The 22,558-nt window shown below is 39.1% G+C and overlaps 1 protein-coding gene across 3 annotated transcripts in view; it reads left to right on the forward strand.

Moving 5' to 3' along the window:
• Nucleotides 1–22,558, forward strand: part of SCN8A (sodium voltage-gated channel alpha subunit 8) — a 144,245-nt gene that overhangs the window by 64,214 nt on the left and 57,473 nt on the right. For all 3 annotated transcript variants that reach the window (XM_064377110.1, XM_064377108.1, XM_064377109.1), the window contains exons 12-13: nt 13,454–13,583; nt 18,898–19,136. In XM_064377110.1, the coding sequence (XP_064233180.1) occupies nt 13,454–13,583; nt 18,898–19,136 (369 nt within the window). The remainder of the gene's footprint in view (nt 1–13,453; nt 13,584–18,897; nt 19,137–22,558) is intronic.

Below are 22,558 nucleotides of genomic sequence, written 5' to 3' on the forward strand. Positions count from 1 at the left end.
TGCCTCGGTAATGGCGGTCTGCCTCAATAATGGCAGACTGCCTCTGTAATGGTGGACTGCCTTGGTAATGGCAGACTGCCTCAGTAGTGGTGGACTGCCTTGGTAATGGCAGACGTCCTTCCCCCCCACAGAGCTTGACCATCCTGGGTCCAGCTACACTTGCTGTGAAACTCTCAATCCAGAGCGTTTCAGATTGCTGGTCTTTGTGGGGGTGGGACCCACTGAGCCTGATCACCTGGCTCCCTATTTCAGCCCCCTTTTTTTCAGTTGAATGGGCGGCTCTGTCTCCCAAGTGTTCCAGGCACCAGTTGAAACGGCCACCCAGATTTGTGTGAGTTTTTGTGCAGAGACCTACTGCGCCAGCTGAAACAGCCGTGCTGGAAACTCGTGGCACTTTTCAGCCCAGGAATCTCCTGGTCTATGGGCAGTAACAACTCGTTTGGAAATGTGGTGACCACTCACCCTCTGCGTTCTCACTGGGAACTGCACTCCAGAGCTGTTCCTATTCTGCCATCTTGGATCCAAATCCATACATGAAATTATTATTCACAATAGCTAAAAAGTGGAAACAACCCAAATGCCCATCTACTGATGAATGAATAAATAAAATGTGCTACATTCTACAATGGAATATTATTTGACCATAAAAAGGAATGAAGTATTTATACATGCTACAACATGGATGAACCTTGAAAACATTATGTTTAGTGAAAGCAACCAGGCACAAAAGGCCACATAGTATGTAATTCCATTTATAGGAAATGTCTAAAAGAGGCAAATCTGTAAAGACAGATCAGATTCTTAGTTGCAAAGAGCTAGAGAGGGGAATTGTGAGTGACTGTTAACAGGTACTGTGTCTCTTTGGTGTGATGGAAATGTTCTGGATTAAGTTGTGGTGATGAGTGTACAACATTGTGAATATAATAAAAGCCACTAAATTGTATGCTTTAAAATGGCTAAAATGATGAATTTTATATTATGTGTATTTTAGCTCAATTTTTTCCATAGTGAAAGAAAGAATAGCCAAGAGGCCGGGTGCAGTGGTTCACACCTGTAATCCCAGCACTTTGGGAAGCCAAGGCAGGTGGATCATCTTAGGTCAGGAGTTCGAGACCAGCTTGGCCAACGTGGTGAAACACTGTTTCTACTAAAATATAAAAATTAGCCAGGGGTGGTGGCAGGTACCTGTAATCCCAGCTACTCAGGAGGCTGAGGCAGGAGAATTGCTTGAACCTGGGAGGCATAGGTTGCAGTGAGCCGAGATTTTGCCACTTTACTACAGCCTGGGTGACAGAGCGAGATTCTGTCTCAAAAAAAAAAAAAAAAGAAAGAGCCAAGAACCTGGCCCTTAAATCCCAGCTTTCAAAACCTCACTTAGGGAAGAGGGCCTGCCCACCCCTCTTGGTATACCCTGACTTTAACAGATTAGATTTTCCTAGTAGTACAGATATATTGTTTTCTAGACACCATCTTAGCTCCCTCTCAGCACTTTTAGTGATGTCCTTCATAGACAGTTTTAGTTTGTGTCGTGTTAACACTGATGAATATATGTTTGCCCTCTCTCTCTCTATGAATCAGCCTATTTTGATGAATACCATGAGACATCTACAAATGGGCAATGACTAGACCATATATAAAAATAGAACATTGACCCGTGACCTGCCCAAGAATCCACCCCCCTGTCTACAATGAACAGTCCAAGAAATAAGTCAAACTTGCAGGAAGCCAGGTTGCTATCTCTGATGACAATCCAGAAAGCTAAGTAATAATTTCTGTGACAGTAGTCCCCTAATGGGAGCCAGGCATTGTGGCTCATACCTGTAATCCTAACACTTTGGGAGGCTAAGGCAGGAAAATCTCTTGAACCCAGGAGTTTGAGACTAGCCTAGGCAACATAGTGTGACCTTATCTCTACAAAAAAAAATTAAAAATTAGTGGGGTATGGTGACATGCACCTGTAGTCCCAGCTACTTGGGAGGCTAAGATGGGAGGATCACTTGAGCCTGGGAGGTCAAGGCTGCAGTGAGCTGTGATCACGTCACTGTACTCCAGCCTGGGCAACAGAGCAAGATCCTGTTTCAAAAAAAGAAAAAAAAGAAGTTCCCAAATGGCCAGGACTTGATTAACAACTCACAGTTTTCCTTAATTTTTGTTTCCATTTTCAACTGAGGTTCGACCAGAGAGAGCCAAACATGCACCCCCAACCAATCACATGAGTTGTCCCACTTCTTGTTTCCTTGCCTACAGCTTCCCAATGCCAACAGCCTCCAATCAAGCCACATTTGAAGCCTTCCCTTTTCTCACCTATAAATCTTTGCCATTCCTCTGCCTGCCTTTGAGTCTGCCAAAACACAAGTGGCAGTGATGGTGGCTGACTCCCTCGGTATAGCAAGGTCTAAATGAATAGCCTTTGCTTTCCTCATCTGGTTGATCTTTATTTCCACAATACAGATAATATTTTATACATATTTTTACACTCTGCATTCCATATTCCTTCTCAAAAGAATTCTACTGCATAATCAAATTGCAGTAGGATATTGATTGGGTAAGCCTCACCCAAGAGTTAACCAAAGTTGTGGCTGAAAAGGAGGTGGAGAAGGAGGTATCTGATGAGTTGAGGATCATCCCCTAAACCCATCATTACCACAAGACTCTCCTAAAAAGTACTCTCCTACCCCTTTTAATCAGTTCCTTCCACTCCAGGCAACCACTTCTGACTCGTATCACTACAGATAGATTTGTTTTCTTTTGTATGTGTGGACTCATACAAATATATATTTGTATTTGACTGCTTTCACTCAACAAAAATATTTTTGTTTTTGAGACATGTTCATGTTTTATATATCAGTGGTTCATTCCTTGTTATTGCTGAATGGTATTTCATTGTATAAACAAACCCCAATTTGTTTATTCATTCTCCTGTTGACAGACATTCAGGTTGCTCCCAGTTTGCAACTAGTGTGAATAAGCTTGCTATGAGCATTCTTATAAAACTCTTTTTTTTTTTTTTGGAGTCAGAGTTTTGCTCTTGTTACCCAGGCTGGAGTGCAATGGCGTGATCTCGGCTCACCGCAACCTCCGCCTCCTGGGTTCAGGCAATTCTCCTGCCTCAGCCTCCTGAGTAGCTGGGACTACAGGCACGTGCCACCATGCCCAGCTAATTTTTTGTATTTTTAGTAGAGACAGGGTTTCACCATGTTGACCAGGATGGTCTCAATCTCTTGACCTCGTGATCCACCCGCCTCGGCCTCCCAAAGTGCTGGGATTACAGGTGTGAGCCACCGTGCCCGGCTAAAACTCTTTTAGTGCATAAATGTTTTCATTTATATTGGGTAGATCCATCAGCATGAAATTCTTGGGTTATATAGTAAATGTGTGTTTAATTTATAAGAAATGGCCAAACAGTTCCTCAGAATAGTTGTACTATTTTTTTATCCCACCAACAGTGTATTAGGGTTCCACTTGCTCCACATTCTAGCCAAACTTGCTGTTGTTAGTCTTTGAGTTTAGCATTTTAGTGCATATAAAAATGTCGTTTTATTGTGCCATTAATTTGCATTTCCTGATGACTAATGATGATGAGTATCTTTTCCTATGTTTTTTGGTTTGTCATACATCCTCTTTAATGACTTGTTTATTCAAATCTTTAGCTCATTTTTTGACTAGGTTGTTTGTCTTTTTATTATTGTTAGTTTTTCATGTGTTCCAAATACAAGTCAGATATAAAAATGTTCAATGTTAATGAAGTTCAGTATATCAATTTTTTTCTTTTATGATGTGGCTTTTGGCATCATTTTCAAAGATGCCTACCCCAAGAGCATGAAGATATTTTACTTCTATATGTTTTATGGTTCTTAGTTTTATAGTCTCTAATTTATCCCAAATTAATTTTTGTGTGTGAAATGAGATAGAAGTCAACCTGTATAGATATCCAGTCTTTTAGCACCATTTGTTCAAGAGACTTTACTTTCTCCATTGAATTCACTTGGCACCTTGGACAAAAATCAGCTCATGTGTATGTGTGGGTCTATTTCTGGACTGTGTTCTGTTCCTTTGATCTGTTTGTCTATGCTTATGCCAGTCTACGTTTGTCTTGAGTATTGCAACTTTATCTCTTGAAATGAGGTAGTAAAGCACTAAGAACAAAAAATAATATTTTTAAGATTATTAAGTAGCATCTCAAGATTATTTTCCTATTCTAGAGCCTTTGCATGTCCTCATTAAATTTTATTTACTTTATAGTTTTGTGGGTACATAGTAGGTATATATATATATACACACTTATGGGGTACATGAGTGAGATACTTTGATACAGGCATGCAATGCTTAATGATCACATCATGAAAAATGGGGTATCCATCCCCTGAAGCATTTATTCTTTGTATTACAAACAATCCAATTATATTCTTTTAGTTATTTACAAATGTACGATTAAATTATTTTCCCTATAGTCACCCTGTTGTGCTATCAAATACTAGGTCTTACTCATTCTTTCTAACTGCTTTTTTTGTACCCATTAACTACCTTTGCTACCCTGCCCCACTACCCTTCCTAGCCTCTGGTAACCATCCTTCTACTTTCTATCTCCAGGAGTTCCATTGCTTTGATTTTTAGATCCCACAGATAAGTGAGAACATGTGATATTTGTCTTTTTATGCCTGGCTTATTTCACTTAGTATAATGACTCCATCCATGTTGTAAATGACAGGATCTCGGTCTTTTCAAATGTCTGAATAGTACTCTGTTGTGTATAAGTACCACATTTTCTTTATCCATTCATCTGTTGGTGGACACTTAGGTTGCTTCCAAATCTTGGCTGTTGTGAATAGTGCTGCAACAAACTTGAGAGTGCAGATAGTGCAGATATCTCTTTGATATACTGATTTTTCCTTTTTTTTTTTTTTTTTGGACACAGAGTCTTACTCTGTCACCTAGGCTGGAGTGCAATGGTGCAGTCTTGGCTTACTGCAACCTCCACCTCCCAGGTCCTGGGTTCAGGTGATTCTCCTGCCTCAGCCTCCCAAGTAGCTGGGATTACAGGCGTGCCTCACCACACCCGGCTAATTTTTGTATTTTTAGTAGAGACAGGGTTTTGCCATGTTGGCCAGTCTGGTTTCAAACTCCTGACCTCATGTGATCTGCCCACCTCCGCCTCCCAAAGTGCTGGGATTACAGGCATGAGCCATTGCACCCAGCCGGATATACTGATTTCTTTTCTTCTGGGTATATAACCCAGTAGAGGGATTACTGGATTGTAAGGTAGCTCTATTTTTAGTTTTTTGAGGAACTTCCAAACTGTTCTCCATAGTGGTTGTACTAATTTAGATTCACACCAACAGTGTACGAGGGTTCCCTTTTCTCCATGTCCTCTTCAGCATTTATTATTGTCTTATCTTTTGGGTAAAAGCCATTTTAACTGGCATGAGATAATATCTCATTGGAGTTTTGATTTGCATTTCTCTGATGAGTATGATGTTAGGCACCTTTTCTTATATTTGTTTGCCATTTGTATGTCTTCTATGGAGAAATGTCTATTCAGATCTTTTGCCAGTTTTTAAATTGGATTATTCTGTTTTTTTCCCATAGAGTTCTTTGAGCTCTTTATATATTCTGGTTACTAATCGCTTGTCAGATGGATAGTTTTCAGATATTTTCTCCTATTCTTTAGGTTGTTCACTTTGTTGATTGTTTCCTTGCTGTACAGAAGCTTTTTAACTTGGTGTGATCTCATCTGTCCATTTTTGCTTTGCCTGTGCTTGTGGGATATTACTCAAGAAATTTTTACCCAGACCAATGTTCTGGAGAGTTTCCTTGGTGTTTTATTATAGTAGTTTTATAGTTTGAAGTCTTAGACTTATGTCTTGAATCCATTTTGATTTGATTTCGTACATGGTGAAAGATAGGGGACTAGTTTCATTCTTCTGCATATGGATATCCAGTTTTCCCAGCACCATTTATTGAAGAGACTGTCTTTCCCCCAGTGTTTATTCGTGGCTCTTTTGTTGACAATGAGTTCACTGTAGGTGTGTGGATTTGTTTCTGGGTTCTCTATTCTGTTCCATTGGTCTTTGTGTCTGTTTTTATGCCAGTACCATGCTTTTATGCCAGTTTTGGTTACTATAGCTCTGTTGCATACTTTAAAATCAAATAATGTGAGTCCTCCAGTTTTGTTCTTGTTGCTCAGGAATGGCTTTGGCTGTTCTGGGTCTTTTGTGGTTTTATATAAATTTTAGGATTGTTTTTTCTGTTTCTGTGAAGAACACCATTGGTATTTTGATAGGGATTACATTGAATCTGTAGATTGCTTTGACTAATACGGACATTTTAACATATTGAACAATCCATGAACATGGACTATCTTTCCAGTTTTTGGCATCCTCTTTAATTTCTTTCATCAGTGTTTTAGAATTTTCATTGTAGAGATGTTTCATTTCTGTCATTAATTCCTAGGTATTTAATTTTATTTGTGGCTTTTGTAAATAAGATTACTTTTTTAAATTTCTTTTTCAGATTGTTCACCCTTGGCATATAGAAATGCTACTGGTTTTCATATGTTGATTTTATGTCCTGCAACTTTGCTGAATTTATCAGTTCTAAGAGTTTTCTGGTGGAATCTTGGGGTTTTTCCAACCATAAAATTATGTCATCTGTAAACATTTAGGATAACTTGACTTCCTCCTTTCCAATTTGGATGCCCTGTATTTCTTTTTCTTGTCCAATTGCTCTAACTAGGACTTCCAGTACTATGTTGAATAATGGTGGTTAAAGTAAGCATCCTTGTTGTGTTCCAGATCTTAGAGGAAAGGCTTTCAGTTTTTACCCATTCAGTATAATATTAGCTGAGGGTCTGTCACATACAGCTTTTATTATGTTGAGGTATGTTCCTTCTATACCTAGTTTTTTGAGGGTTTTTAACCATAAAGGATGTTGAATTTTATAAAGTGCTTTTTCAAACGTCAATTGAAGTGATCATGTTTTTTGTTCTCTATTCTGTTGATATGATGTATCACATTGATTAATTTGCATATATTGAATCATTCATGCATCCCAGGGATAAATTCCACTTGATCATGATGAATGATATTTTTAATATGTTGTTGAACTTGATTTGCTATTATTTTGTTGGTTTTTTCAGAAAGATATTTTTGCATCAGTATTCATCAGAGATATTAGCCTATTGTTTTCTTTTTTTAATATATTGCTTTGTCTGGTTTTAGTATCAGAGTAATACTGGCCTTGTAGAATGAGTTTGGAAGTATTCTGTCCTCCTCTATTTTTCAGAATAGTCTGAATAGGATTGGCATTAGTTCTTCTTTAAATGTTGATTAGAACTCAGCAATGAAACCATCAGGTCCTGGGTTTTTCTTTACTAAGTGGCTTTTTATTACAACTTCGCTCTTGTTACTTGTTAATGGTCTGTTCAGGTTTTGGATATCTTCATGGTTCAGTTTTGGTAGGTCGAATGTGTCTAGAAATTTATTCACTTTCTCTAGATTTTCCAATTTATTGGCATGTAATTGCTCATAGTAACCACTAGTGCTACTTTCAATTTCTGTGGAATCAGTTGTAATGTTTCCTTTTTCATATCTGATTTTATTTATTAGGTTCTTCACCCTTTTTTTCTTCATTACTCTGGCTAAGGTTTTGTCAATTTTGTTTTATCTTTCCAAAAAACCAACTTCTTGTTTCATTGATCTTTTGTATTTTCTTCATTTCACATTCATTTATTTCTGCTCTGATCTTTATCATTTCTTTTCTTAGAATTTTGGGTTTTGTTTGCCCTTTTCTGGTTCTTTAAGATGTATGATTAGGTTATTAATTCAAAGTTTTTCTTCTTTTTTGATGTAGGTGCTGATAGCTGTAAACTTCCCTCTTAGTACTGCTTGCACTGTATCCCATAGGTTTTGGTATGTTGTGTTTCTCTTATTTGTTTCAAGAAACTTTTCAGTTTCCTTCTTAATTTCTCCATTGACTGACCCACTGGTCATTCAGGAGCATAGTTAATTTCCATATGTTTATATCATTTCTAAAATTCTTCTCGTCGATTTCTAGTTTTATTCAAAGATGCTTGATATTGTGGTCAAGGATACTTGATACTTTAAATTTTTTGAATGTTTTAAGACTTACTTATGGCCTAACATGTGGTCTATCCTTGAGAATGATCCATGTGCTAAGAAGAATGTGTATTCTGTAGCCTTTGGATGAAATATTCTGTGAATATCTATTAAGTCCATTTGTTCTATTAGGTCATTTTTAGTGCAGATTAAGTCCAGTGTCTTTGCTGAGTTTCTGTCTGGGAGATCTGTCCAGTGTGGAAAGTGGGATGTTGAAGTTTCCAACAATTATTGTATTGAGGTCTCTCTCTCTGTGTCTCTCTCTTTGAGACAAGGTGTTGCTCTGTCATCCAGGCTGGAGTACAGTGGTGTGATCTCAGCCCACTGCAGCCTTGACCTTACAGGCTCAAGTGATCCTCCTACCTCAGCCCTCTGATTAGCTTGGACTATAGGTGTGTACCACCATGCCTGGCTAATTTTTGTATTTTTTGTATAGATGATTTTCTCATATTTCTCAAACTCCTGGGCTCCAGAAACCCACCCAATTGGACCTCCCAAAGTGCTAGGATTACAGGCATGAGAAATTGCACCTGGCCTGAGGTCTATCTCTTTAGCTATAATAACACCTGTTTCACATATTTGGGTGTTCCAGTGTTGGTTGCATGTATATTTATAATCATTGTATTCTTTTGCTGGATTTGACCCCTTTATCATCATGTAATGGCAATCTCTGTCTCTTCTTATAGTTTTCGTCTTAAAATCTATGTTTTCTATAGCTACTTCTGCTCTTTTTTGGTTTCCATTAGCACAGAATATCTTTTTACATCCCTTTATTCTCAGTTTGTGTATCTTTATAGGTGAAGTGTGTTTCTTGTAGGCAGCAGATCATTGGGTCTTGTTTTTTCACCCATTTAGCCACTCTATGTCTTTTTATTGGAGAGTTTCATTTATTTACATTCAATTTTATTATTGATAAGCAATAATACTCCTGCCATTTTGTCATTTGTTTTCTGATTGTTTTACAGTCTTCTTTTACTTCTTCCCTTCCTTCCTTGTCTTCCCTTTAGTGAAGGTTATTTTCTCTAGTGGGTATGATTTAATTTCTTGCTTTTTATTTTTTGTGTATCCATTGTGGGTTTTTCAATTTGAGGTTACCATGAGGCTTGCAAATACTATTGATGTCTTATAACCCATTATTTATTTTGTTTTATTTTTATTAATTTATTTTTTCTGAGATGGTGTTTCATTCTTATTGCCCAGGCTGGAGTTCAGTGGCATGATCTTGGCTCATTGCAACCTCCATCTCCTGGGTTCAAGCAATTCTCCTGCCTCAGCCTCCTGAGTAGCTGAGATTACAGGCATGCGCCACAACACCCAGCTAATTTTGTATTTTTAGTAGAGATGAGGTTTCTCCATGTTGGTCAGGCTGGTCTTGAACTTCCGATCTCAGGTGGTCCGCCCGGCTCAGCCTCCCAAAGTGCTGGGATTACAGGCGTGAGCCACCATGTTTGGCATAACCCATTGTTTTAAACTGATGACAACTTAACACTGATTGCATAAACAAACATGCAAAAAGAAAACTAATAAAAACTGTACACTTTAACTTCATCCCTCTGCTTTTTAACTTTTTGTTGTTTTTCTTGATGTTTTATTGTACTGTCTATGTCTTAAAAAGTTGTTATTATTTTTATTGGATTATGATTTAGTGTTTTTACTTAAGATAAAAACACCGAATATTGTAATACTATATAATTGTGGCATGTGGGAGTTTACATGCCACAATTACAGTGTTACAATATTCTGTGTTTTCTGTATGCTTACTACTACCAGTGAGTTTTGTATCTTCAGATGATCTCTTCTTGCCATTAACGTACTTTTATTTCAGATGGAAGAACTTTTAGCATTTCCTGTAGGACAGGTCTAGTGTTGATGAAATCCCTCAGCTTTTGTTTGTCTGGGAAAGTCTTTATTTCTCCCTCATGCTTGAAGGATGATTTTGCTGGATATAGTGCTCTAAAGTTTTTTTCTTTCAGCACTTTAAATATATCATTACCAATTTCTCTAAACCCTGTAAGGGTTTCACTGAAAGCCCTGCTGCTAGATTTATTGGTGCTTCATTGTATGTTTTTGTTGTTGTTTTCTTTTCTCTTGCTGCTTTTAGGGTCCTTTGTTTATCCTTGACTTTTGGGAGTTTGGTTATTAGATGCCTTGAGGTAGTCTTCTTTTGGTTAAATCTGCTTGGTGTTCTGTAACCTTGTACTTAAATATTGATATCTATGTTTGGAAAGTTTTCTGCAATTATTCCTTTGAATGAACTTTCTATCCTTATCTCTCTATATCCTCTTTAAGGCCAATAACTCTTAGATTTTCGCTTTTGAGGCTATTTGCTAGATCTTACAGGTGTGCTTTGTTCTTTTTTGTTCTTTTTTCTTTTGTCTCCTCTGAGTATTTTCAAATAGCCTGTCTTCAAGCTCACTAATTCTTTCTTCTGTCTGATCAATTCGGTTATTAAGAGACTCTATTGCATTCTTTAGTATTCCGTTGCATTTTCCAACTGTAGAATTTCTGCTTGATTGTTTTTAATTATTTCAATCTCTTTCCTAAATGTATCTGATAGAATGCTGAATTCCTTCTCTGTGTTATCTTGAATTTCCTTGCATTTCTTCAACACAGCTCTTTTGAATTATCTGTCTGAAAGGTCACATATCTCTGTTTCTCCAAAATTGGTCCCTGGTACCTTATTTAGTTCTTTTGGTGAGGCCGTGTTTTCCTGCAGGATCTTGATGCTTGTAGATATTTGTTGGTATTTGGGCATTGACAAGCTAGGTATTTATTATAGTCTTTGCAATCTGGGCTTGTTTGTGCCTGTCCTTCTTAAGAAGGCTTTCCAGTAGTCGAAGGAACTTGGGCCCCAAGCCCAATAATGTTGTAGTTTTTGCAGATTCATAGAAGTACCATCTTGGTGGTCTTGGATAAGAAAAATCTGGAAGAATTCTCTCGATTACCAGGCAGACACTTGCTCTTTTCTCTTACTTTCTTCTGAACAAATGGAGTCTTTTTCTCTGTGCTGAGCCACCTGGAACTAGGGTATGTTGATGTAAGCACACCTGTGGCCATTACTACTGGGACTGCTGAGTCAGACTTGAAGCCAGCACAGCACAAGGTCTTGCCCAAGGCCTGCTGTAACCACTACATGGCTGCCACCTGTGTTCACTCAAGGCCCTAGAGCTCTACAGTCAGCAGGTGATGAAGCCAGTCAGGTTTGTGTCCTCCCCTTCAGGGCAGCAAATTCCCCCAGGTCCCAGGTGGGTCCAGAGATGTCTGGAAGCCAAGGATTGGAGCAAAAAGCCTTAGAGATTTCTTAGCACTTTGGGAGACCAAGGTGGGTGGATCACCAAGGCCAGGAGTTTGATACTAACCTGGTTAACATAGCAAAACCTGTCAAGAGGACAGAGACCATGTTGTATGTCTTGTTCACCACTGTATCCATACTACTTAGCACTCAATAAGTATTTGTTTAAGTAAAATTAAATTTTAGCTGGGCGTGGTGGCTAACGCCTGTAATCCCAGCACTTCTGGATGCTGAAGTGGGAGGATCACTTAAGGCCAGAAGTTCCAGACCAGCCTAGACAAACATGGCGAAACCCCATCTTTACTAAAAATACAAAAATCAGCCAGGTATGCCTATGCATGCCTGGAATCCCAGCTACTCAGGAGGCTGAGGTGGGAGAATTGCTTGAACCTAGGAGGCAGAGGTTGCAGTAAGCTGAGATCATGCCACTGCACTCCCTGGGTGACAGAGCAGACTCTTTCAAAAAACAAAAACAAAAAACCTTAGAGATTTGCCTGATGTTCTATTCTGCAGCTATGCTGGCACTCCAACCACAATACAAAGTCCTTCCCGCTCTTCCCTCCATTTTCCACAGGCAGAAAACCCTCTTCCTGTGGCCACCACCACAAGTCATTCTTATATACACAGAGGTTAGTATAATAATGCAGCAAGGAACTCCCAGGCAAATCGGTTATTTTTTGTCTTGTATTTCTTCTGTAGGTTTGCTAAAACAAACAATACTCCAAGGTGATCCAAATCTGAATCAGTGAAACAGTCTGATGAAGTTTTTTTTTTTTTTTTTTGAGATGAGGTCTCTCTGTGTTGCCCAGATGGTCTCTAACTCCTGGGCTCACGCAATCATGTCGTCTCTGCTACCTGAGTAGCTGGGACTTCAGGCTAATGAAACAGTTTGATAAAATAATAATCTGCTAGGAACTTTCTTCTGTTTAGTCCTTAAAATCTGAAGATATATAGGACAGATAGACTTTTTGATGTAGCTCTCTAGAGGTAATTATTTTCTTTAGAACAGCTAGGATCATTCTCTTACTTATCAGACATATGCTTTTCCAGCCTCAGACAATCTCCCCCATCCTCTGAGGGCTGGTGATTGTCTCTGTCCTCTTGCCTTCACCATCTTAGAAGGAAGAGCTGAGTTTACATGGGTGATATGGTACAGTGAACAACATGGTTGCTAAAGAGTTAGGTTTTAAGCCACCCCATTAAGCCTGAACTGACATAGAATAGTCACAGGAATGTAAGTCAGGGACATTAAGAAACCCTTTGCTGTAATCTTTCATACCAGTTATTGCCCAGGGTGGAACATGTAATAATATTTTTTATAACAGTCTGATTATATTTTCTGCCATTTTTTCATTGGGAATTTGAACATTGCAGGTTAACTCATAAAATTGTGAAAGGGCAAGATAAACATATGATACAATATATTTAATTAAGATAGCAAAACCTTTCTGTACCTTCTTATAATGGCTTGTAGGAGATTTGGAGCAGAACTTCCACTTGCTAATGTTTGGTTAGGCCCAGGTTTGGCATATGGAAGGGGCAGTTTATTAGAATAATGGTGCTCCTACTCAGGGAAGAAACAGCATCTGTAATACTCAGTGTGATCAGGAACATGACCTTAATGAAATTTCAAATAGAAGTAAATTTGACATACTTTATCATGTGGACCAATTCTAGCAAACTATTGTGAATATGATATTAGGACCAGAAAACTCACGGTCTACTTCTGATGGCAGTATCCTTAGAGGATCTGGTCTTTTTATACTCTATGCTTGGAATGAACCAGGTGAGATGTTTGGGCCCAGCCAGATTGTTGGGTTCATTGTAGATTCACAAAGACTTAAATGACTTGGTCGTAATATCCACAGAAATAAGGATGAACTATGGCCAATTCATTTCATTCTACTTCTTGAAGTGAATAGGACTGTAGGATCAAAGTTAAAAGCCATAATGAAGATCACATACTGGACTGTCTATCAGGTAAGGCCCAGATTAACATTTATAGACTTAACTCACTCTATTTGCTTTTTTTTTTTTTTTTTTTAAGGCTACAACTGAGGTGGAAATTAAGAAGAAAGGCCCTGGATCTCTTTTAGTTTCCATGGATCAACTAGCCTCCTATGGGCGGAAGGACAGAATCAACAGTATAATGACTGTTACGAATACACTAGTAGAAGGTATGTGCCCTGTGATGTCAGTCCAGCCTGCTGAGATATAAATATGTAATGTGCATGGTAAATATAATCCCTGTCTCTTGGTCTGAGTTTTGCAAAAACTGTTTCTGAGCTTTAGGAATGAGTCTATTCCTATATAGAAACTAGAATCACAAATTTCCTTCCTAAATTTACATGCAGAGAATCAAATATATAGGCTTCAGATATGCTTGTTGTACACAGGCAACAAGATTGTACACAAGTAGGTAAGAGATATGAAAGGAGCTGCACAGGTGAGTGAGAGGATCTCAATACCCCTGTCATCGTCATCAAGAGGAGCCAGTAGGGTGCTGTAAGGCATAAAGGAATGTAGATTGAAGAACTGCAAAGCTATAAAATGATGGAATTTCTCTTATGGCCCCTAACCCAAAACATACCTTCCATTTTTCCTTTTTAACTACTTACAGCCCTTTTGGTTTTCCCTTAAGGAAGAATGTACTGTGCATTTTGATTGCACCTAGTTCTGTCTCTCTTCAAACACCCCCACATATCCATAAATATATTTGATGTGTGACTAGGTAAGTTGAAACCCTTCTTACTTTGAGCACTCTGTGCCACAGGGAAAGAGCAACCACTGTTGAATCATAGCACGTCTGCAGTAATGTTGCTGTCAGTGGCTGAGTTCTCTGTATTAGGTGGATTCTCTATGACACAACCTGGTGTGCTGAGGAATACCTGAAGATTTTCCATTAGACCACAGTCACGCAGGCAAGAATCGGCTCCTCTCCGGTTGTGGTCTATAGTCCAGGATCCTCGTGCTTTCTTTAGAGGGAAATTCAGTGACAGATTTCATCTCCCAAGAGTCTGATAGATTCTACACATATCTTCTTCATTGGATTTATGTTGATTTAGCTGAGTTGTCTCATTGTAGATCTAGACTATTCTTGAGGCTTCAAATTGCTGTTCTTCAGAGTACAGACGCCCAGAATAACCAAAGTCCCTGAGACAGGAAAACTCAAAATTGTCCTGGTATCCTTGAGACAAGTTATTTTTTTAGTCAATTAAACCCAGTGCCCCTTCTATTCTGTGTGTATGTATATATGTGTGTGTGTATGTGTGTATTGGGGAGGGGGGTGCAGTGGAGGGAGAATCCTTAGAAAAGAATTATCTAAGGGTGCTTACTTCCCCACATATGTGCAAAGAATGAGACTATTAGAGTAACCTTGAGAATATATCAAGTAAAAAAATGAATTAGCTGCTTTCAGCTGCCCGAACAACTTCTATTTATTCCTGTTTTCTTTAATTTCCATTGAGGTTATTGTCTGATAGAACATCTTCAAGCTTTGTAGCTTATACTTTGAAATTGTGGGCAAATAACTATAAGTTCTAAAATTCCAAGCTAAGAAATGATAGCCTAAGAACTTTGGCTAATTTTATTATTCACATAGAGACCAAGACAGGATTTCTCTGAGTATCCATGCAGTTGAGAAAGAAAAAGAACCTTCAGCGGTACATTTTGTTATTGGCAGAGACATCAGAACAGCAGAACTGTCAATACAATGCAACAGTTATTTATTACTGTAGTGACTTAGTGCAGGTTCCAGCAAAAGTAGATGTTCAAACAACGTTTGTCAAGCAGATGTTGTCTGTGCTTGGGATGGTAGGAGTGCTGGTGCTGCAGGGCTCCTTCTGCAAGCCTTAGAGCTTTCATCCCTTTACTGAGTTGGATAGCAACCATTGGGGCATTTTAAAAGTCTCTTCTCCCTCTTCTCCCTGTTCTTTCTCTTTCTGTCCTGCTGTGCTCATTCTCCGCCCGCTACCCACCATCACACACATTGAAAAAAAAAAAAAAGATGTAAGGGTAGCTCAGGAGACAGAGACAGATGTAGTTGTGTTCCTGAGTAGGAAGATACTATTCCAGTTCTTTGTCCTGTTTCCCAAGCGCTGATGTTCACATAGTTGTATCTGTCCTGCCATTTCCTGCTCAGGCATTCATCTTGTCCTTGCACCTTGTATTTGACTCTTTTGTTAAAGCTGATGGGACCAACCTACTATAAGCAAAGAGCAATGAATGGCTGACCAGAATAATATAAGAAGGAATGAAACATCCATGCCTGTTTAACCATTGGGCCCTATATTTAATGCTTGCTACAACATTAAAAGCCAGCATTGAACAAATTGCAGTTCTTGCTCTCAGACTTTCAGTTAGGAAACTCTGACATTGTTTTAATCTGAAGATTAAAATAATTATTATTTAAAACCCAAGAGGCAGGCTCCTACTTAGCTAATAGTTTAGAAACCACAGTGGAGAATTCCATAATTCTGTCAGTAATGAGAAAACCCTGCCTGCTCTGCCCCTCCCCATCTTGTTGCAAACATGCTCACCAGGATCCAGTACATTTAGTAGAGTTCACCACTAGCAGAGCTATAAGCTTTGGGGATATTTCAGAGGACTGTGCGTGGGGTGTAGGCAGAGTAGTGAAGTCTCACTGTTCAAAGCAGTAAAGCTGTGTAAGAAGAGGAGATCGTGGTGCAGTAAGAAAGAACAAGTAGTGATGTACTTGACGTTACTGATTTTCAATATCAAGGAAGTACTTGACATTATTGATTCTCAGGTAAAACAATTTCAAAAGCTCCCCTAGAGGTAACTGGCCATAGCTGTTGCTGCCACTATTTATGCATTATTTTATTTAACTGACAAGCATCAAGTGTCAGTATCGTTACTTAGCTGATGTCACCCTTTCCTGTGTGGCAGTAAGCTTAGTGAGGGCAGGGGTTCTTCATCAGTATATCCTCGGTGCCTGGCACATTGCAGGTACTTAAAAGTTGTTGAATTCAGTTGAGAGAAGCTCCTGCCTTCAGAAACCTCATGGTCTACCAAAGCCACCATCTTGGTGGAATTGTGAGGTCCTCTCTGTAAACAATTCCCAGTACCCCTAAGGTTGAGACCTAGAGTAACCACTCTGAAAATATCCAAAAGCAAAATAAGAGAAACCCCACAAACTTTTGGACATCTCACCCCTAAATGTTAACCCTTTCCCCCAAACCAAATACTTAGCCATTCCAGGCATGCAGAATCAGTAACAATTTGCAAAGTCATAAGTCCCTTGACAAGACTTCTCATTCCCCGAATGATCTTTTCTAGCTCCTGAAGCTCCACATTGGCTTACTTTTTATGGGAGTGAAAGATTATCCTGAAGATCTTCCCTTCTCAGTAAATATGGTTAAGAGATGTCTGGTATCCCTAGAGGAATTTTCTTGGTGCCCTGTAGGGCAAGAAAATCCCTCTTTGCTATGTGGCAAGACTCAAGACCTAGTTCATTGTAAAACATTACACTTGTGTCAACTGTCAAATGCGAACAGTCGCAGCTTCAACCTCCACGTGCCAATGAGCAGCAGACGTTTGAAAAAAGGGGGAGATCAAAAAGGAACGGAACTAAATTTCCAAATATGTACTGTAAGAATTTAAGGAAATAAAGGAACCTTGTCATTTTCTTTTTTGGGGGAGAAAACTATATTTACCTTAGAAAGGGAGGGAGTTCTCTGAGGAAGAAGCCACAGCAGATTTTCCTCACAGACTTCCTTTCCCACGCAGCCTCCCACGTGGCGCTTACAGCGGTCCTTAAATCTGAAAACCAAGGCAACCATTTTCTTAGCAACCGGGGAACCAATCAGAAGCTCAGCCAAAACCACCTTGTCTAAAATAAAGCATCGCCATCCAGCTGGTTGGAAAAGGGAACGTAGGCTAATTTAAGGTAGCCATCTTGGTTTTGGTGAAATATTGGGGAATTTTTTTTTCCCTCTAAATGATTTGATAGTGTCAGCAGAATTGGGCAGGGAGAGAGTAGCTGTTACAGCCAACCCTGTAGAATCAATACCTCACATTCTGACAGGTTTTCAAAGTCCACTTCTTAAAAAGCATTCTCTTAGCTCAGCGTCCTTGGAATTTTGTAATCCTGACAATTGTATTTCATGCTTATAGGGCTTCATACCTAGATTGTTGTAACTGCCAGTTGAGTGTCTATCTTTGATGTCTGATAATTCTTTTGAATCTTTGCTTTGGAAATATCTTTGAGATCATCTAGTCCAGTGATTTTTCAGTCTGTGTGTATCAGAGTCTTGGGACTCTAGAGAAGTGCCTCAGCAGAGGAAGAAGTCTATCTGAGTGGGCTCGTGCTTCATCTAGGGCAATTCCTGGTTTATTTTCTGTATTGGGGATCATGTGAGATCTTGTTTGGAAAAAAACAGGTTCTGCTTCTAAAAGAGACAGAGAAGATAAGACGAAGGAGAGAAAGAAAAAGGAAAGAAGATGATAACCCAGGGAGGGAAGGAGGAAGAAGTTATAGAAAGAAAGAGAGAGGCAAAGGATGAGAGCAGGAAAGGGCAAAGGGGCAAGAAAGAAGGAGACGGGAGGAGACAGAAAGAGGAAGGAAGGGGGAAAAGGGGAGAGTAATGTGGTTTGTATTTCTAACTTAACTATGAGCTGTAAACTTGTTGAGGGTGGAGACGGTAACTTGTACTTCTTTGAGAACATAGCAGATGTGTTTTGCATGTTGGCTTGGTTGATGATGCTAGTTTTGCTGATGAAGATAATAACAATAGCAAACACTTCCATGGCACTTTTTATCTGCCAGAGCATTCTAGGGCACTTTACATATATTTTAGCTCATTTAATTCTCATGGCAAATCAAAGTAACTTGTTCAGGGTCCCACAGTTAGCAAGTGTCTGAACTAGTATTTGAACTCAAATATGTCTGGCTTGAGTTCATGCTTTTGATGGCATCTCTGACAATAATTGAATAATAGAGTGTATAATAGAGTACCTACCATTTATTGAAGACTTACCCTGTGCCAGGTACTGTGCTGACTGCTTTACAACAGCGTCTCATTTAATCTTTAATCAAACTCACATCAAAATGAGATTACAGGACTCATTCAGTCCTGTAACCTGTAAATTGATGCCTTGTTTTACAGCTGAGGCAGCTCAGCAGAAGTCAGTTACCTTGCCTGGGATCACACAACTTGTAAGCATTCAAGCCAATTGAGGCCAGAGAGTCAGACCTGAGAGGCCAAGCTCCTGACCTCTGTGCTCTACTCCCATAACTGATGGGTTGAGTTTCATTTATAAACTTAACCCATCACTTATTAACAGGGAGGCAACTTGTATGGATCATGCCTCCTCTCTACCTTAGAGAGAAGGAAAACACTTAGGAATATCAGTGCTCAAACAGCTTGATTCCATATTAATAATGGTGATAATAACTGTGAGGGTGAGTAGTGTGTCCTCCTGGTTTTCTCAGTGTAATTGAGGGGCCATCTTTGTTCTTACTTACTATAGAACTGGAAGAGTCTCAGAGAAAGTGCCCGCCATGCTGGTATAAATTTGCCAACACTTTCCTCATCTGGGAGTGCCACCCCTACTGGATAAAACTGAAAGAGATTGTGAACTTGATAGTTATGGACCCTTTTGTGGATTTAGCCATCACCATCTGCATCGTCCTGAATACGCTGTTTATGGCAATGGAGCACCATCCTATGACGCCACAATTTGAACATGTCTTGGCTGTAGGAAATCTGGTAAGATGGAACACTGTCTCCTGATATTAGGATTGGAATGTGTTTTGCCTGTAGGACATCTTTTTCGGGTACTGAAAGCTGGAGTTTCTTTGAAAAGAAAATAATAGTTAATTGGAAGACAAATGCTTCCACATATGCCGGGGCACCAGCTGCTTTTCTGCTAACTGTTGTGATCCCTTTCCTCTTTCTGCAGAACTTTGAAGACGTCATTTAGGAGCTATTGGCAGAAAACCAATGTTGGTGACAGAATGGGAGGCCTGGTACAGTGGGCTGGTTTCAGCAACCTGAGCCAAGGACTTCTAGATTTTTTCCTCATTCTGTTTCTCACATTGATTCCTGCATTGCTCCAGCACATCAGTTCTCCTTTCACCTTAACCACAAAATAGGGGAGCTCTTGTAGTTTACTACATAGAACTATGGATTTGCCTGCTCTGTCAGGTCTTAATTACCTAAATAGGGACTATTTATGGGAAAATTTTCCCTCAAGGCTGGTTTCCCCCTCCAGTCCAGCTTCTGGGCCATTATCCAGGTTCTGCCATTAGTTGATCTTTGCCAAATTTATTTTAATGTTAGCTTAAGTTCTGTATTTATTATATAAAGATAAGTATGTCGTTTTTAAATGATAAAGTGTGTATTCTGAAATCAAGTAGTTATGATTTCAGGATTATGTGTTTTCTTTACTACAAAAATCAGGAGTTGATTGAATTTTGATAGATAGTAAAGAAGTAGTTAGAAAGAATCCCCTAGGTCACCCGGGCCCCCTAATTCCTTAGGTGTTGTACCACAGGCATGTCCAAATCTAGCTGTTACTGTTTATTAATAATTTGAGCATGATTTCTGCCCAATGTTTCTTGTGTGTACTCTCTGTCTCTCTCACTCTCTCTCTCTCTCTCTCTCACACACACACACACACACACACACACACACACACACACACCCCTCCCCACACAGTTTTGACCTTAAGTCCTATTGCTAAACTATTAGAGCATTATGATACCATTTTCATTTCTCATTCTGAAAACACATGACAAAGATATCCTTTGTAGCCCACTGTGTTTCCTGGTATACATCCAAGATGATTCTGTGGTCTTTCCAGTCTCCATGTCTAGGGTTAGTGACATGCTCCAGGCTCTCTGCTATGATCTAAACCCTTGTGCGCAGTCCAGTGGATTGCCTGTAGTCTTGAAATGGGACACTCCCACAGGCTGTCCAAGAAATCTGCTGACTGGCCCTGAAAGGTGCCTGTGGATGGGCACATGCTGTGACTGGCTGACATAGTACCCTGGCCATCGAGCAGAATTTTAAGCCTGTCAACAATATCATATAGATATAAGCTTTATTTTAGTAGCCAAGAGTTAAGTAACGAGAAATATGTCTTGATAATTTTTATTGTTGCTGTTGGTGGTTCTGTTTTCCCTGTAGAATTTTGTTTTTCTCAAAATCTTTACTTTTTCTTGCTTTTTACAGAACCAGTCTTTGATTTTCAAGAGATTTTGAGAGACTTTTTCACCTACCCCCCTAGAACTCCAGTCATACCAGGCTAGCAAATGATGTTATTTTTCCTTTCATGAAAATTTAGAGATTTAGGATGACATCTAAATTAGAATAGTGAGTATTCAGAAGCCTTTTCTCAGAACCATCAGTAAAGAAAGAGGAAAGAAGAGAAGGTCGGCATCTAATATTCAGGGACTCCATGAGATGAGCCAACCCAGAACTAAGTTCTAAAATAAGAAAGCTCTTAGGTGGCAAGAGTTTTCAATGGGCAAGTAAATGTACCGTTAGCAGTGGGAGGGGGAGTAGTATATGGTCCAGCATACTTTGTTCTAGATGTGAGGGTAAAAGGAAAGAAATCAAGAATGGTGCCTAGATGTGGGGGTTTAATGACTGAGGGAAAAATGGAATGACTGCAAAGGAACTGGCTTGCCATGTAAAATCAAGAGTTCTGTTTTGGGCATATTACGTGTCTATTCACTGAGTGGAGATGCCAAATAAGGAAGTTGGGTATGTGCTGGACCTCATGAGTGTTTTCTGGAAAATACCAGGAACTCAAAGATATGCTTTGCTGCCAATCAACATGAGCACTGAGTCTGGCAGAAAGAACACAAAATTAGAAGTCAGAGATTTGGGTTTTGGTTCCTATTGGATATTGTGTAACTTTAAATAAGTCATTGATTTCTGTCCAGAAATGTTTCTTATCTGTAAAGTTAGGATAATACCATGTCATCATTGGTTGGAAAGATAAAATGAGAACTATACAGAAGTCTTTGGAATAGTTAAAATTACCTTATAAATCTTAGGAACTGTGTTAGTATAATTCAATAGGAGAATTTTCAGAGATTTAAAGATTTGGGTAGAGCCTTTGACTGAACCTGAGAATTAGAGGATGAAAAAAATGAGACTGACTTGTGAAATAAAGTACGACCTTGTCTTATGGTTGGAATGTGAGGCTTTTCCTACAGCCCTGATTGTGAGTTAAGTTGTCTTTGTCTATAGACATGCAGAAATATGTTTTTAAAGAAAGATGAGAACAGTCTTGTGCAAATATAAGATCCTTGCCTCTTCTGCCCTCCCCCAAAGAGAAAATAATAATAGAAAGAACCTTAGAGATAATTCAATCCAATCCCCATGTTTTATAGAGGAAATTGAGGCCCAGGGAAGCTGTGTGACTTATACAACTGTTGTGTTACATAGTAGATAAATATAATGATTCTTTTCCTGCCTTTTTTGCAACTAACTGAATACAACAGTAAGTTTAGGAGGTGACTTTTTAAACATTCTGAATCGTACAGGGAAGTTTCAAGTACAGTACACAACTTTTTTTTTTTTTTTAACAATAAAAGCCTTATCACATAGCCTTATCACCCCCAAATACTTATAGTGTGTATTTTTTATAAACAAGTACATTCTCCTACCTAACCATAGTATAACTGTCAAAACCAGGAAATTAACATTGACACATTACAACCATCTAATTCTCAGGCCCTATTCAAGTTTTACCAATGATCCCAGTGGCATCCTCTATAACAAAAGGATGCAGTTTTAGGATTGCCCCATTACATGAAGCTGTCATGTCTCTTTAATTCTCTTCAGCCTGGAGGAGTTCCTCAGTCTTTCCTTGACTTTCATATCTTAACATTTTGAAGACTACAGGCCACTTGTTATGTAGAATTCCCTCAGTGTGGGCTTGTCTGATGCTTCCGTATGATTAGATGCAGGTTTTGCATTTTGGTAGGAATATCAGGTAAGTGAGACTATCTTCTTCACGTTGTGTCTACCAGTTGGCACACAGCTTCCATTTGTCCCACTACTGGTGATGTTCATTTAATCACTGGATTAAATAGGTGTCTGCCAGGCTTTTCACCTATAAAGTTACACTTTTTCCATTTACACTAAGTCCTCACTTAACGTCCTCAGTAGGTTCT

Source organism: Aotus nancymaae, unplaced genomic scaffold (assembly GCF_030222135.1).
Source record: "Aotus nancymaae isolate 86718 unplaced genomic scaffold, 86718_ANA_hifiasm-v0.15.2.pri h1tg000016l, whole genome shotgun sequence".
NCBI lineage: Eukaryota > Metazoa > Chordata > Mammalia > Primates > Aotidae > Aotus > Aotus nancymaae.